Below are 16,348 nucleotides of genomic sequence, written 5' to 3'. Positions count from 1 at the left end.
TGAGGTCAGCCATAGTAGACTTTGTCCAGGAGGTGGGTTTTGATCCTGGATTTAAGCTGAGGGTCTAGGACTGGCAGGATAGAAGGGCATTCCAAAACCAGGCATGAAAGTGAGAATGAGTAAATCATCTGTAGAGAAAGGTAAAGACAGTCATTGGATGTCTTTCAAGGATGGTACAAAGAAATAAGAAAACAAAGGAGGCTCTGCCCTGCATTCCTAGGTTGATTGTCCCAGGAAGAGGCTGCTAGAGCTCACTGGAGATGTGCTTCATTTTATGCAACAGACATATCTTTGAAAATATAAAACAGTCAAAAGGTGTTGATCATCTACTATGCATCAGGCGCTGAGCTAGATGTTTTAACCATCACACCTACTCCAAAAAGTGGATATTATTTCCATTTTGCAGATGAGGAAACAGGTCGGCAGTGAGGTTAAGTAGCCTAAGTGCCAGTGTTGTCTAGCTATTAAAGGGTGGAACCCCGAATGAAGTCGGTTTGTCTGACCACGAAAACCAAGCTTCCATGTGCCGCACACATTTTTGTAAGTTGAATATTTAAAATACACTAGAGATGATTATTTGAATAAGTCCCACAGTCGTGTAAACAATATAAGGCACAGTACCTACAAGCATGTTTGCAAGGGTTTGAGGTTAGGACAATGATTTTCTTGACTGCGTGCATAATAGAAGTTTATTTCATTAAACGTACATCACTTTGCCCCATTTGACGCCAGATAACGACATTGAAAATACCCTTAAGGCTTTTTTTTAGGTTACTCCGCCCATTAAGCAGATAATCTGGTAAAGCAATGCCCGGCCAAACCAATCCATCCCGAGACACACTTTAGTTTCCCGAAACACCCAGGCTGCGGAGGCCGGGAGAAGTGTAACTTGTGTCCAAACTAAAGGGAGGGCTGACCCAGAGAGAGAGAGAGAGGAGGGCAAGTTCCGCGGAGGAGAAACCGGGGACAGCTGGCGCTGGAAACAACCAGCCCTGAACCCGGGACCCGCGACGCGCGGGGTGTGGCAGGGCCGCGACGGTCTGCGCAGGCGCGGGGCCGCGGCGGCGGCCCCGCCCACACAACCGCCTCCTCCGCGCGGTGGCCCTCGGGTTCCCTCGGCTCTCCGCCCCTCCTTCTCGCGCGCTCGAGGGACCATGGCCGATCCTCGCGTGAGGCAGATCAAGATCAAGACCGGCGTGGTGAAGCGGTAAGGAGCCGCGAGCAGCGCAGCCGCCTGCACCTCCTCTTCCTCGCCTCATGGCGGCCGGAGAGGCCGGGCGGAGCGCAGGCCTGAGGCGGGCTCCGGACTCCAGGCCTCACCTCGGGCTCCGCGGGCGGCGGGGATGGAGCGGGGCGCGCTGACGCCCGAGCCCGCGGGCCGGGGCGCGCCGCTCCCTCTGCCTCTCCCCTCAGAAAGCGCCCCGGATTGCGGCGAGGGTCGGCAGCGGCGCCGCCCCTGGGCACCGGCGGTCGGGAGGTGGTGGGCGGCGGCCTGGAGCGGGAGGGTGGGCCGGGCCTTGGTCGTGGACCGCCGGTGGGCGCGCGCCCGGCGTCTCCCTGCAGAACTTGACCCGGGAGCGGAGGGTCCCTTCCGTTACCTGCCGTCCGGTGGACGCGAAAGCAGGCTCTGAGGTTTAGGGGTACGCCGAGAGCCCGGGCCTCATGCGAAAGGAGACCGTAGTGGAGCCCTGTGACCCGCTAACATGGCTGGCATGACTCGCAGACTTTGAGAAGTGGGGCGTGAACTTCAGCACGCTCAGCAAACTTCTGAGGCCTTTCTTTCTCCAGTCTGCTTCCGCCAACCTCGCCCCCCAAGGCTGTGGGGTGCTGTTTACACAGCTCTCATGGGTAGGGCAGCCCTGTAATTTACTCCTGATTCCTGACCGCTGGTAGACACTTAAGTGCTCATTAGAACTTTATTGTTCAGACCCAAGAAGATCAAACTGTTATTGATGAAGCATTCCAGGAGAAAAGATAAACAAACAGCCTTCTGAAGAAGAAGCAGGTTATTTTGCAGTAAAAATGTCTAATTCTAGCCAACTGGCTTCTTCCTGACTGCCCACCTTTCCTCTGTTGATACTTCCAAATAAGAGGAAGGACAATTCACTTTTTAAGATCCTGCCTCTGAGTTTTAGCACAGCATTCCTTCTCTGGAAGCCTTCTTTATCACTAAGACAGTAAGGAGACCGAATGAGTAGTAGTTAAACGCACAGCCTTTTCCGAAATAACTGCTTGGGTCAGATCTTGATTCTGCTATTTATTATGTGTTCTGGAATATATTAGATTGCACTGTGCCGCTTTTACCTCATTTGTGAAATAGAGTAAGTATTCGCCTCACGCAGTTGTTGCAAGAAATGCTGTTTGACATAGTATGTGGCAGATAGCCAGTGGCTAGTAGATGTAAACTAATACTGTTTGTATTCCCATTTTACAGATGGGAAACTGAGGTTTAATGAAGTTTAAAAAAAGAATAAACTCGTCTAAGGTCACAATGCTAGTTAGTGGTGGAGCGAGGAAAAGAACGAATATCTGATCTACAACTTTCTCCTTTAAACTACAACGCTCCGATAAAAGAGTATTTTTTAAATTTGATAATGGGGAAGTTGAAGTACATAACTGAACATATAAATAATCCACACTATCACTCAGCCCAGAGACCTGTTGTTCACTTTTACTAGACTACTTTGGTGATATTATTTTAGTCAGTACATTTAGCAGCAGTACCAGGGTATATCGTAGAGAAATACCTTCTAATAGTAGTTTCCCATAGTAGTTTCATTACCTATAAGACTTCGACATTTTTCATTTTCATGGTCTATATTAGTTTAAAAAATTACTCAGGCCAAGTAGTTGTATGCTTACAATATACTAGAGAACACTCATAATTATACATGAAGTTTTTAGATTTCAAAAAATTTTCAAGTGCTTATGTAAATGGCTTGGAAATAAGTATCATTTTTATGAAACCCTTTCATCTGCTATAATCTCACATTGTTCATAAATTAATGGAAGTGTCTATCATATTTTTTTCATGGCTTTTCTGTTGATGTTTTGGTGTAGAACTTCCATTTATGTACTAAAATGAGATTTTTTTCAAAAAAAAAGAAAATTTCTGTTTTAGCTGTTTATTTGCCTTTCTCTAAAACCATCTAACTCCATAAATATTGTGCCCTACTCTCCCTTCTGTTTTCTCCTGAAAATTATTTTACTATGGTTCTTTCCAACTTCTACCTTAGTATCTTATGTTTAAAAATCTACATTTTATCTCATCAAAGAAAAAAACAGACAAGGCAGATATGGCAACATAATAATTTCTGGGGCTGAATGATCATGGGGCTTCATTATGTTCTTCTCTACATATGTTTAAAATTTTTCATAATAAAAAGGGTTTTAAGGATATATATGCTTTTTTCCTCCTCTAAATTTAGTTTCAAAAACGTCTTGATTAATTTCATGATTCAGATATGTTCTTGGTTTTGTGAAAGAGATTCTCTTCATTGATTTTTTTAAAAGCCAGTTTTTATTCTTAACACCCTTTTTCTAGTAAGGTGTTCATTTCCCATAGCCTTATTTCTCTTCAGAAGTTGCAACCTTTATTTGGAAGAAGAGATTTAAAGTCATCATTCATAGCCCCAGTTACTTCACCCTTCTCTGCAGAAATCGAGAACCACTAGAAATTATAATATATTCTAGGTCTTTGTCCTAGAGTACAGTTTGGGTAGGCCATACTAGGGCAGGTAAATTTAAATCAAATCTGCTAGAACACTTCAGGTGATTCAGAAGTTCCTGATATTGATAGTGGTTTTTAGGAAGAAATCTGGACAGGCCAGTGGAATGTTAGGGGAATATGGAAACAGGCAATAAATAGACGGTAGTTTGGCATCAGGGAGATGGAGCACTGAGTGGAAGACGGCCATTTCAGCATTTTGGCAAAATGGTGAAGGCAGCCTAGTGGATGGCAGCCCATGTTAGCAAGGAAATTGGAAGCAAGTTTAAGGGGTAGCATTTTTAGGCCCTAGGAAAGTGGCCAGAAAGCGTACAATGTCCTGTTCTTAGAGAAACTTTGTTACCTTGTACAGTAACAAAGGGAAGCATCTGATTTCTGGAAATGGGTTTTGAGACAGGTTAGATTACTAGGAACAAGGAGAGAGAATAGCTATTAGGAATGACTTAAAAGGTGAGAGTTGAAGAGCAATGAGACTGACTTGGTGCTGACCCTCTTGACCCTGAGAGCTCCTTAGATATCCTTCTCCCAGCAACAGGATTATAAAATTATTATTATAGCTATTTTTATTGACATATAATTTATACATATTTATGGAGTACAGTGTGATTTATCAATACATGTATACAGTGTGTAGGATTTTTTTTTTTTGAGGGGTAATTCTTGCTGTGAAAGTAAAGAGATGACTATTAGAGGCTTAATGAATGGCTTACTTCCAGCCTGTAATATACAAGGTAACTTATACTATGTTTCTTTGAGTAGCAGCCTTTGTGTATATGTGACTCACTAGTAGTGAGTATTAGTTGGCAAATTTAGGTCTGGCTGGCTCTTTTAAGATTTGGGTCTGTATTTCCAGCAGATTACAAAATCTACTGATACCTGTGACAGGATCAAAACTAATCTGGCAGCCCTTGCAGGGATTTACCAGATAATACTCTAATTTTCTTCCCCAACACAGAATTGTGAAATCTCTATTTTTTATATATCAAGGTGGCATTAATTGTCCCAGTTTGCCTGGAACTGAGGTGTTTCCCAGGATTTGGTACACTCAGTGCTAAAACTGGGAAAGTCTCAAGGAAACCAGCATGATTGGTCACCTCTTCTGTAACTAGCTAACATATCTCTGTTTTGTGTGTGCTGTGATTTATTTGGAGGCTATTTGCAGATGGTACAACTATGAGTTGTATGTTATGCCTTACTTAAAATTTAAATGCATGGTGTAAATATGAATCTTTGCCAGAGTAGCTTTTTTCCTGTATCAGTATAAATTGTTAATGATTTAGAAAATAATTTTCACTAAAATAGAAGAAAATGTACAATTGATATTTCCTAAATGTTGATATGGTATTTCAATTGACTTACATACACCAGAAGTTTCCAAATAAAATTTGTGTTTATAAAACAAGGTAGGGGTTTTTTTTTATAGTAGTGGTAAATTCAAGACATTCTTCTAGAAAAAATGCTTTCAGTTATTTAACTGAAAAGGTTACTTGATAACTTTAAAGCCAACTTACTTTCAGTAAAGCCTGCTAAGCTAGCCCAGTGATGAGTGAATTGATTGATTAAAGATACTTTCTTAAATATATCTTCTTATAACCATTTTAGGTTGGTAATGGCTTAAAATTCTGGGTGAACAAAGAATGTTAGGGCATTGGAAATAGCACTGACATTGGCCTGTAGTTTTCCTCTGATTAAATGAAAGTGACACCAGTAGATTAGAATGAGACTAGGACAATTCACACTGCAATTGTGTTAGTTTAACTTTAACAATCTTTTAACACTCTTGTTTAAATGTAGCTGACATACCATAATTACAAATCTACAAGCCTTGATTATAGAATTTTACATCATGAACCTGTGGGGAGATTGTAATTTTTTTTTTTAATAAAGCAAGCATTGTTCCCAAACTGTGGCATCTTCCCAAGTTTGTTTATCCCTACACTTCTGATAAACTGTGTATGGCATATGTACTATGTATAGTAGGCATAAAAACAACATCAAAAACAAGTAAGGCCGGGCGCTGTGGCTCACGCCTGTAATCCTAGCTCTTGGGAGGCCGAGGCGGGCGGATTGCTCAAGGTCAGGAGTTCAAAACCAGCCTGAGCAAGAGCGAGACCCCGTCTCTACTATAAATAGAAAGAAATTCATTGGCCAACTGATATATATATAAAAAAAAATTAGCCGGGCATGGTGGCGCATGCCTGTAGTCCCAGCTACTCGGGAGGCTGAGGCAGCAGGATTGCTTGAGCCCAGGAGTTTGAGGTTGCTGTGAGCTAGGCTGATGCCACGGCACTCACTCTAGCCTGGGCAACAAAGCGAGACTCTGTCTCAAAAAAAAAAAAAAAAAAAAAAAAACAAGTAAAATCTCCATATTATCAGTTCAATATAATACTGATATAAAAACATGAAAAATGCAAATGACACATATACTTAGGTAGACATAAAGTCCCCCAACCCCATGGTTTAGCTTTTTATACTTCTTATATTTAAAGTAATGATGAGTAGAATTATGGTGGATAATATCTAGAAGAGGTTAAGAACATAGATTACTCCTGTTAGCTTTGTGAGCTTTTTTCTCTTCTGCACCATACCCCTTTTGGTTTTAGTTAAAGTGAGTTCAGCCAGAATGGCCACCTTTCTACCTTGAAATTTAGCTAGCTTCTTTTCATACTTTGGTAATGTATCCAGTTCTCCAAAGTTGTGGTCAGAGGCAGTGTCAAAATGGATTGCAGGTAGTTACCTCTTCACCACATTCTGCCAGCTACTTGGCAAGCAATTATTCTTGCCAATAAGATGTCTCTTCAAGCTGGAAAGGAAGAAAGCTAAGGCCACTCATGACCATGAGTTCTCCTAAAACAAGCTGTGTTATTCTGCAAGTTGAATGTAGAAATGAAAGATCTTTGCCATGTATGTGTATAGGTATGTTTTGTGTGTGTATTTTCATTGATTTTTTTTTTGTTTGGTAGGACATTTTGAAAATCTGAAGTAAACAAGTTTGGAAAATTATGTTAATAATGGCAGTTCAAAACTCTTAGATTATAAATGCTTTAGATATGTGATTTGTCTATTCCAGTCTACCATTTCCAATAATAGATTTATGGAAGAACATAATAATCTTCTGTTATGATACTGTTATGTGCCCAAATACAACCGATTTTTTTTCTTAAACTTGTCATAGGTCTGATCTAGAGATCACTTGTTTAGCAGCCTCACTATGAAACTACATCTTATGTTTTTGAATCACCTGGTGTGGTGTGATACATACTCAATGAAAGTCTTTGCAATGAACAAATGAATGAATGAAACCTTCCTGTATAAGGATTTTGAACCTGGTCTAGTAAGTAGAAGAGAGCCATTGAATCAATTACTCTATTACAGCATAATAGTTACTACAGTTATTTTTTCTTGCAGCGGGAGTTAAACAGATGGAGTCCCAGGCTCCGCTTACTACATACATATGTGACCCTGGTAAAGTTACTTAAAAGCCCTGGTTTTCTTAGCTGGAAAATGGGGTTAATGAAAGTACCATTCTCATATTGTTGTTAGGAGAATTAAATAAGGTAATCATGTAAACCAGCAGACCCCAACCTTTTTAGCACTAGGGACAGATTCCATGGAAGGTAGTTTTTCCACAGATGGAGGGTAGAGATGGGGGGGGTAGGGGTTTTGGGATGATTCAAGAACATAGCATTTATTGTGCTCTTATTTCTATTATTATTTTTTTATGTTGTTGAATTTTTTTATTTTTAGTTTCAGCATATTAGGAGGGTACAAATGTTTAGGTTACGTATATTGCCCTTGTCCCCCCCACCCAGAGTTAGAGCTTCAAGTGTGTCCATATTTCTGTTATTATTACATTATCAGTTGCCACTCACTGATAAGGTTTTGATATGCATCTGCAAGAGGTTGATTTATTATAGTCTCTGTGCAGTCAAACCTCTCTGCTAATGATAATCTGTATTTGCAGCTGCTCCCCAGAGCTAGCATCACCGCCTCAGCTCCACCTCAGATCATCAGGCTTTAGACTGCCATAGGAGTGTGTAACATTGATCCTTTGCATGCGCAGATTACAATAGGGTTTGCACTCCTATGAGAATCTAATGCTACTGCTGATCTAACAGGAAGCAGAGCTCAGATGGTGATGCGAGTGATAGGAGTGTCTGTAAATACAGATGAAGCTTTGCTTGCTCGCCTCCTGCTGTGCGGCCCGGTTCCTAACAGGCCATGGACCTGTTACAGTCTGTGACCAAGGAGTTGGGGACCACAGGTGTAAAGCACTTAGCCCAAATGCCTAATATGTAGTAAATGTCCGATAAATATTAATTGTTGTCATTATTGTCATTAACATCTATTCTGTTTGTGCTGCTGTAACAAAATACCTGAGACTGGGTAATTTGATAGAAATTTATTTCTCACAGTTGTGGAGGCTGGGAAGACCAAGATCTAGGTGCCAGCAGGTGTCTGGTGAGGGCCTGTCTCTGCTTCCAAGGTGGCACCTTCAATGCTGATTCCTCAGATGGTGGAAAGGCATAAAAGGGGTCTGTGTGAAGCCTTGTTTATAAGGGCCTTAATCCCATTCACAAAGGAGGGCCCTCTTGACCTAATCACATTCTAAAGGCCCAACCTCTTAATACTGTTGTATTGGAGATTAAGTTTCAATGTGAATTTTGGAAGGACACAAACATTTAAACAGCATCATAATTATTACCTTCTATAGATATATAAAAAAGCAGATAGAGGACTAAAGGATGAATGATTACTGATCCCTAGGAGAGATCCTGGAACTTGCTTTCTTTTAAATTGTGGTGAAAACTTGCTTTTTAGTTGCCTGGCATGTTCACCAGTGTTGTCTGTGGAGGGATAAGATAAGGGTATGAAGCTTGTGTTTTTCAGTAATTTCTAGAACTTGGTAATGACAGTCTTTCTATAAATTGCTGAGGCAGTGATTCCCTACCCCTGAGCTCCAGGAAAGAGTCTTCTGTTTATATCAAGTATCTTGTGTCTTTAATAGTTTAAGAAGCATTGTATAAATATCATTAACACAATGTGGTAAGGCCAGTTTTACTCTTTTGTTGCACTTCCATTAACACATTAACTGCCACATGAGTTGTATTTACTCACACTACTTTTGAGCCCAGGGCCTTGTGAAGCAAGCATAAGTAACTCACATGTCTTTTTATTAATATCTTGGGAGCTGCGCAGTACGCAGGCAACTCAGGCTGCCATGGTATAGCATACATGTTACATGATGGGTGGCCCCTGGGCAAAACCCTGCAATTGTTTCATCAAAATCTTCTTGTTGATAGTCTTATTGTTACAGTTAATATTGACAATTGCATAAACTCATACACAGAAAATAATAAAAACAAATTTTTTATTAGAAAAGATTGTTCTGTTTTCAAAGTTTTTATTCTATTTTCATAATAAAACACTGTGGCCCCAAGAAAAAAAATTTTTTTTCTAGTGTGGCAGTTAGTGTGTTAAGTTTATTGTGGGGAAGTGTGATTGAGTGAGTTTTGGAGAGCCCTAATTCCAAAATTTATAAATGATTTACCACAATTATAGGAAGACATTCCTACAGTTCTCGTGCTAGATTGTAGTTATTTCCAAATCCTCCTTAGTGTTTTGTTTTTAACTGAGTTCCCTGTTGTTGAAATCCTTTCACTTGTGCTGAAGAAATATCTTATGGAACAGAGTGTGTGTGTGTGTGTGTGTGTGTGTGTGTGTGTGTGCACGTGCGTGCACGAACTCAGGGTTTATTTGTCTGTAGAGGATCTTGAAGGAAGGAGGCATCTATTTGTGAAATGTCCTTCAGCTTCTAAATAATATATTAATGCCATGCTTGTTAAATGTCCTTCAGCTTCTAAATAATATACTAATGCCATACTTTTAATATAGCATTCTTTGCCTGAAATACATCTGTACTCTGTGAAATTTTTGAAGACCTATGTAAGTCTACTGAAGTATATTTGAACTTAGGTTACTAGTATGGTGTAATTTTGATCTCCAAACCTAAGATGTTAATTCCTAAGGACACTGCATCATATCAAATTATACAAAGGTTTTAAGACCAAGGCAGTTCTTCATATATTTTCAGAGACCAGAGGGATGGTGTCTAATACACCATTGCTTTTCACAAAATAGGCATTTCATAGATATTTGTCAGTTGAGTCAAGGAATGGGGGAAACTAGAAAAGAGTTTATATGAGGGCGAGCAGCTCCAGACTCTGGAAATAAAAGTTTGTTTTATAACTAAAAAGTGAGAGACTTAGAAATGGAGAAAGAAAAGAGAAACAATAGCGGTAAGTAATAACTACTGTTACATAATTTCTTATTTTTATTAAATAGAAAAGATATGAAAGATGAGAATACCTTTATATTGTAAACTAAAATAAAATCTTAATGCTCACCCCCCCCCCACCCCACTGGCTGACTGAATGGACCACCTCTTGGCTAAAACTAAATTGCCTGCCACCAGGAGGAGGTCAGACATGCCTCATCATGCTCCCCACCCTTCTTGGAGACATCCTTTGTAACCCATTAACAGGCCTAAGGGTATGCAAGACAAACCTGTAGGTCCTCAATTTACATAATAAATCTATGTCCTGTGGCTTGTCTCTGATGAACAGCTCCTTATCTTAAAACATTCCAAGGCTTTACACAAAGCTTCATGTCTTTAATAACAAGTCAAAGAATCTTTAAACCCACCTATTACCTGCAAGAACCCCCCTTTGAGCTGGGCCACCTTTTCAGGCCAAACCAATGTATGCCTTCTACATATTGATTTATTGACTTTACCTGTAACTGCTGTATCCCTGAAATGTGTAAAACAAAACTGTAACCCAGCCACACTGAGTCCACTTGCTCAAGGCTTCTTGGGCGTGGCTCTGGGTCAGGATCCTCAAATTTTGTTCACAATAAATCTCTATAAAATTATTTTACAGAGTTTGGCTTTTTTTCCATTGACAAGATCAAGTATTTATTTAAAAGCCAACAACTTTTTAAAAAAAATTGGGAAGAGACTAGTCTATTGTAGAAAATGTTAAATTATTAAATTTCTTTTTTTTTTTTTTTTTTTTTTGAGACAGAGTCTCACTTTGTTGTCCAGGCTAGAGTGAGTGCCGTGGCATCAGCCTAGCTCACAGCAACCTCAAACTCCTGGGCTCAAGCAATCCTGCTGCCTCAGCCTCCCGAGTAGCTGGGACTACAGGCATGCGCCACCATGCCCGGCTAATTTTTTATATATATATCAGTTGGCCAATTAATTTCTTTCTATTTATAGTAGAGACGGGGTCTCGCTCTTGCTCAGGCTGGTTTTGAACTCCTGACCTTGAGCAATCCGCCCGCCTCGGCCTCCCAAGAGCTAGGATTACAGGCGTGAGCCACAGCGCCCGGCCAGTTATTAAATTTCTATCAAAAAAGATTTTGTATGCTACCTCATGAGAGAACTTGGGGGAAAAAAGTTTTGTAGTTTACCTAAAATTAACCAGATTACTTTTTGATTCTAGTTTAATGGGGGGAGGCAAGGTGTGTATGTATATGTATGTGCGCATTTGTTTGTTTAACTGCCTGTTGTTAAGTTACTTACATAAATAGGCTCACCCATTTCAGGTTTTTTTTAAACCTAAGAAAAATAGTAGAGATATAAGTATGTTGAAATCTCATTATGGGCAGTAGGTGGTATCACACAAAAAAACTTAAAATAGTGAAAGTTTGGACCCAGTTCTGAAGGAATTTGTACTCAAGTTATATAGTATATATGTACTAATATATGAACATTTATTCCTAGAACTTCAAGTATGAATGTACTAATATATTTTTTCATGTTAATGAATATTTACTTTTGTGTCGGTTTTTTTTTTTTTTGGTCTAGTTTTTCACTTATACAAATAGTACTGCAAGGTACATTGTCAAAAATGGCTCCTAGTGCACATATGTAACAAATAGTGCAAGGCAGAACTTCCCAAAGATTGGACCCAGAATGGATTACAAGCATGTGGAGATGCAGCTCTCCTTAGCTGTCAGGATGGCCAGGTGTGGCCAACAGCAGCCATGAGATATATGGAGGAAGAGTCATTCCAACAGAAGGAACAGTAAATTCAAAGGCTTGAAAGTGAGTAAAGTTGACCTGGCCTGTTTGAGGAACAGCAACCAAGTGAAAGAGAGGGGAGTAGGAGACTCAGAAAAGGAGGAGGAGAGGGTATAGATCTTATAAGGCCTCAGTATAAGGACTTGGACTTAAGACTCAGGTCAGATGTTACCACCTCTGTAAAGGTTTCCTGGCTGTCTCCAAAGTTAGTGCTCCTTTCTCTGTGTTCCCAAAGAATTTTGTAGTTTTCACCAAGATAGCACTAACAATACATTAACTGTTTCATTCACTAGGTTAATGGCTTGCAAAGTAGGGTCTAGGGACCCTTTGGGGTCCCTGAGACACTTTCAGTGCTTCTGCAAGATAAAAGTTATTTTTATGGTAATACTAAGACATTATTTGCCTTTTCACTTTCGTTTGCTCACGGTCATACCATGGTGTTTTCCAGGGAATGTGTGATGCATGATATTGCAACAGAGTGAATGGAGAAGCAGCATCTAGTATTCCAGACATTTAAAAGATTTGCGAAAATGTAAAACAGTGCCATTTTTCTCACTATTTTTTTTTGTTTTGGAAAATAAAATTATTTTTCATAAAATAGGATATTTTTTGTTAACATTGCAGTACATTTTATTTATTTTGTTAACAAATATTTTTAAAATTTTTCTAACTTTAAAAATAGTTTTAATGGCTGGGCGTGGTGGCTCCCGCCTGTAATCCTAGCATTCTGGGAGGCCAAGGCGGGTGGATTGCTCGAGGTCAGGAGTTCGAAACCAGCCTGAGCAAGAGCGAGACCCCGTCTCTACCATAAATAGAAAGGAAATTAATTGGCCAACTGATATATATAGAAAAAATTAGCCGGGCATGGTGGTGCATGCCTGTAGTCCCAGCTACTCGGGAGGCTGAGGCAGTAGGATCGCTTGAGCCCAGGAGTTTGAGGTTGCTGTGAGCTAGGCTGACGCCACAGCACTCACTCTAGCCCAGACAACAAAGCGTGACTCTGTCTCAAAAAAAAAAAATAGTTTTAAAATTTGTTTTAATTTCTAATACAGTAAATATTAATAGATGTAATTTACATCAACCAACACTCCTTGAAGTCCTCAGTAATTTTTAAGAGTTTAATGATATTTTGAGATCAAAAGTTTGAGAACTGTTGCAGTAGAGCAATAATTTGCAAACTTTATTATGTAAAAGAATTAACCTGAGTACCTTTTGCACACTTACCCAGGCTTAACCCTGATGATTCTAATTCTGTAAGTCTGGGGCAGAATCCTGGAACTTGTGCGTTTTACAAGTCCTTGTATTAATTTCTTTTTATATGCTCCTCTAACAACAGTTTAAGTAGTGTACAATTGTTTGAGCTCCTGGAAGCGCAAGACTCTTTTATTCCTGTTTGTACCGTTAGTACATTTCTTTTGACTGTTGTATGATATTCCATTGTGATAATACTACAATTTAATTGTTCATTCTTCTGTTGATGGGCATTTGAATTGTTTTAGTTTTTAACTGTTTCTACACACATTTTTGTTCATGTCTCTAGTGATTATGTACTAGAGTTTTACTTGGGTATATAACCAGGAATGGAATTGTTGTGTCATAAGTATGTGAATGTTTCACTTTATAAGATAATGCATGCCTTAATCAGTCTGGGCTGCCTTAATCAGTCTGGGCTGCTAGTCAAGGTACCATAGACTAGGTAGCTTATAAATAACAGAAATTTATTTCTTACAGTTCTGGAGGCTTGAAGTCTGAGATCAGGGTCCCACAATGGTCAGTTTCTAGTAAGGGCTCTCTTCAGGTTGTGTACTGCTACTGTCTTCTCATTGTATCCTCGCATGGTGTAAAGAGGTCTAGAGGGCTCTCTGGGGTCTCTTTTATAAGGGCACTAATCCCATTCATGAGGGCTACACCCTCATGACTTCATTACTTTCCAAAGGCCTCACCTCCTAATAACTTTACATGGAGGGTTAGGATTTCAGTATGTGAATTTGGGGGAGACAAACATTCTGTCCCTAGCAGTGCCAAACTGTTTCCAAAGGGATTGTACCATTTTACATTCCCAATTGGCATTATATAAGAGTGTCACACTGACAGTGACTACTTGGAGACCAGATGACATTCACTGAGGGACCTAGGGGGGACACCACCTGAATCTCAGAGAGAGAGGCTCAAGACAGTGACCATGACCAAAGTCCTCACAGATATTTATTGCAGTATAATAATAAGGGAGAATATTATAGTTTAATAAAATGAAGAAATGGAAGTTACTCAGAGGTTAATAATTGAATGAAGTACCATGTGAGGCATGAGGTTTTATTTTGTTCTACTAGCAAACTTTTGCTACTAATTGTCTTTACATCAATTGCTGTTTTCAGCAGGCAGTACTGACATCAAAGATGCCCTTATGGCTTTGCCTTAAGGGGTCTGACCTATAGTTTCCTACATAAGATCTACATCCTCTCCAATTATTAATAGACTTCTTAATTTTATTCCAGTAATACTGTTTTGTTTCATTTTCATTTTGGAAAAAATTAAAATTATTTTAAATATCTTTCTAAACATGCATCTCCAAGATAAAGAGCAAAAGGAAAAGGGGGGTATGAAGCTTCAGCCCCACAATCACATGCTTAATCATCTCCTTCCCCCTTGTGTAGAATGATGTATGCCTTAGGCAACCCAGGGTTTTCACCTGGTAAAGAGGGAAGTCCTTTGGAAAAGGCAACTCTATCCATTTCCAGGGCTGTGCATTCAGTGGAGGGGTTCTGGGGAGTGAGGGGAAGCCTATAGATGCCAATTTGGATACTGGATCCTGAAAACCCTCATGATGCTGCATTGGTCAGGAGTTGAGGCCAAAGAAGGCCAACAGTATTATTTTTTAAGTGATTATTTTATTTATTGTTATGTTAATTATGATTTATGATACCTTGAGTTTGGCATAGCATTTCTAGAGAAAGACTGAATTCTTTATTGGTAATTTTTTATTTTTTATTTTTGAGAAATGGATCTTGCTTTGTTGCCCAAAGGATAGTCGTACAATCATAGCTTACTTCAACCTTGAACACCTGGTCTCAAGCGATCCTCCTGCCTCAGGCCCCTGAGTAGCTGGGACTACTAATGTGCATCACCATGCCCAGCTAATTTTTTTTTTTTTTTCGTAGAGGCAGGGTCCTGCTATCTTGCCCAGGCTAGACTCAAGTGATCCTCTCGCCTCAGCTTTCTGAATAATTGGAATTACAGGCGTTAGCCACCAGCCCCAGCAATGGTGTTTAATTTTTAACCGAATACCATATGGTTTTGTAATTGTCACAGCCATAGGTTTAAAAATCTGGCAGACATATATCATTTCTACTTGTCCCCAGTTCCTGCCAAAATTAAATATTATTTTCTTAAAAAAGAAAATATATAGATTTCAAAATTGATATTTTTATTTTCTACATATTACTCTTTTTAAACTATCCTAGCATTTTTAGTATTAGATTAAGCAGACGTGGTCTCAGGAAACAACTTTGGCTTTTACTTGTTTGTAAAAAGAATAATTCTGGGCAGGCACGGTGGCTCACACCTATAATCCTAGCACTCTGGGAGGCTGAGGTGGGAGGATGACTCAAGGTCTGGCATTTGAGACCAGCCTCAGCAAGAGCGAGACCCCCCTCTCTGCTAAAAATAGAAAAAAATTAGCTGGACAACTAAAAATATATAGAAAAAATTAGCCGGGCATTGTGGCGCATCCCTGTAGTCCCAGCTACTTGGGGGAGGCTGAGGCAGAAGGATTGCTTAAGCCCAGGAGTTTGAGGTTGCTGTGGGCTAGGCTGATGCCAGGGCACTCACTCTAGCCTGGGCAACAAAGCGAGACTCTGTCTCAAAAAAAAAAAAAAAAGAATAATTCTATTATTAAATATTAAAGGGACATGTGGAATAAGACTCTGTTTTTGTCCTCAAGGAACTTAAATGTCAAAGAGTAAATTCATTCATTTTACAACATTTACTAAGACTCTTTTTTGCCTAACCTCTGTGGATATGTCCCTGGCTTCATGGAGCTTATATCCTCATGGAGATTGGCGGACAATATTATGGTAGCTAAAAAAGAATCTAGTCTAAGTAAAGCAATAAAAAGAGCAGACTTCTGACAATCTCAATTGTCAATTTCAAATTAGAAAAACGTATGTCATGAGTGGATAAAATATATGTAAATGCTAGTTTATTTTATAACTTACTACCATCAAATATACACACATATATTTTAGAAGGTTAAAATTTATCAAAGCTTATGCACACAAACACAACTGTCCATGGCACCATTCACAGTTGAGAGACGTGTAAACAAACGAAAAGCTGCAGTATTAAATTGTAGCTGCCTAAAATTAACTGTAGTACATACTGTATTCCTGTAATAACTTCGTAGCCACCTCCTGTTGCTATTGTGATGAGCTCAAGTGTTGTGAGTATCCATTTAAAACACCTGTGTGATGCTCATCCTTCTAATTGAGCAGTAAGTCTCTCCAGTAAATTGGGTACTGCTGTAAAAAGTGACCTGT

At 39.6% G+C, this 16,348-nt stretch overlaps 1 protein-coding gene across 2 annotated transcripts in view; it reads left to right on the top strand.

The window, feature by feature from the left end:
* Positions 1–1,049: 1,049 nt before the first annotated feature.
* The window catches only part of TBCA (tubulin folding cofactor A), a 70,446-nt gene continuing 55,147 nt past the window's right edge, over positions 1,050–16,348 (top strand). For both annotated transcript variants that reach the window (XM_076008137.1, XM_012738329.2), the window contains exon 1: positions 1,050–1,207. In XM_076008137.1, the coding sequence (XP_075864252.1) occupies positions 1,155–1,207 (53 nt within the window). In that variant the 5' untranslated portion in view covers positions 1,050–1,154. The remainder of the gene's footprint in view (positions 1,208–16,348) is intronic.

This window comes from Microcebus murinus, chromosome 11, assembly GCF_040939455.1.
Source record: "Microcebus murinus isolate Inina chromosome 11, M.murinus_Inina_mat1.0, whole genome shotgun sequence".
Classification (NCBI taxonomy): domain Eukaryota; kingdom Metazoa; phylum Chordata; class Mammalia; order Primates; family Cheirogaleidae; genus Microcebus; species Microcebus murinus.
Note: the sequence above shows the minus strand (reverse complement) of the source record. Positions and strands in the feature narration are given on the sequence as shown.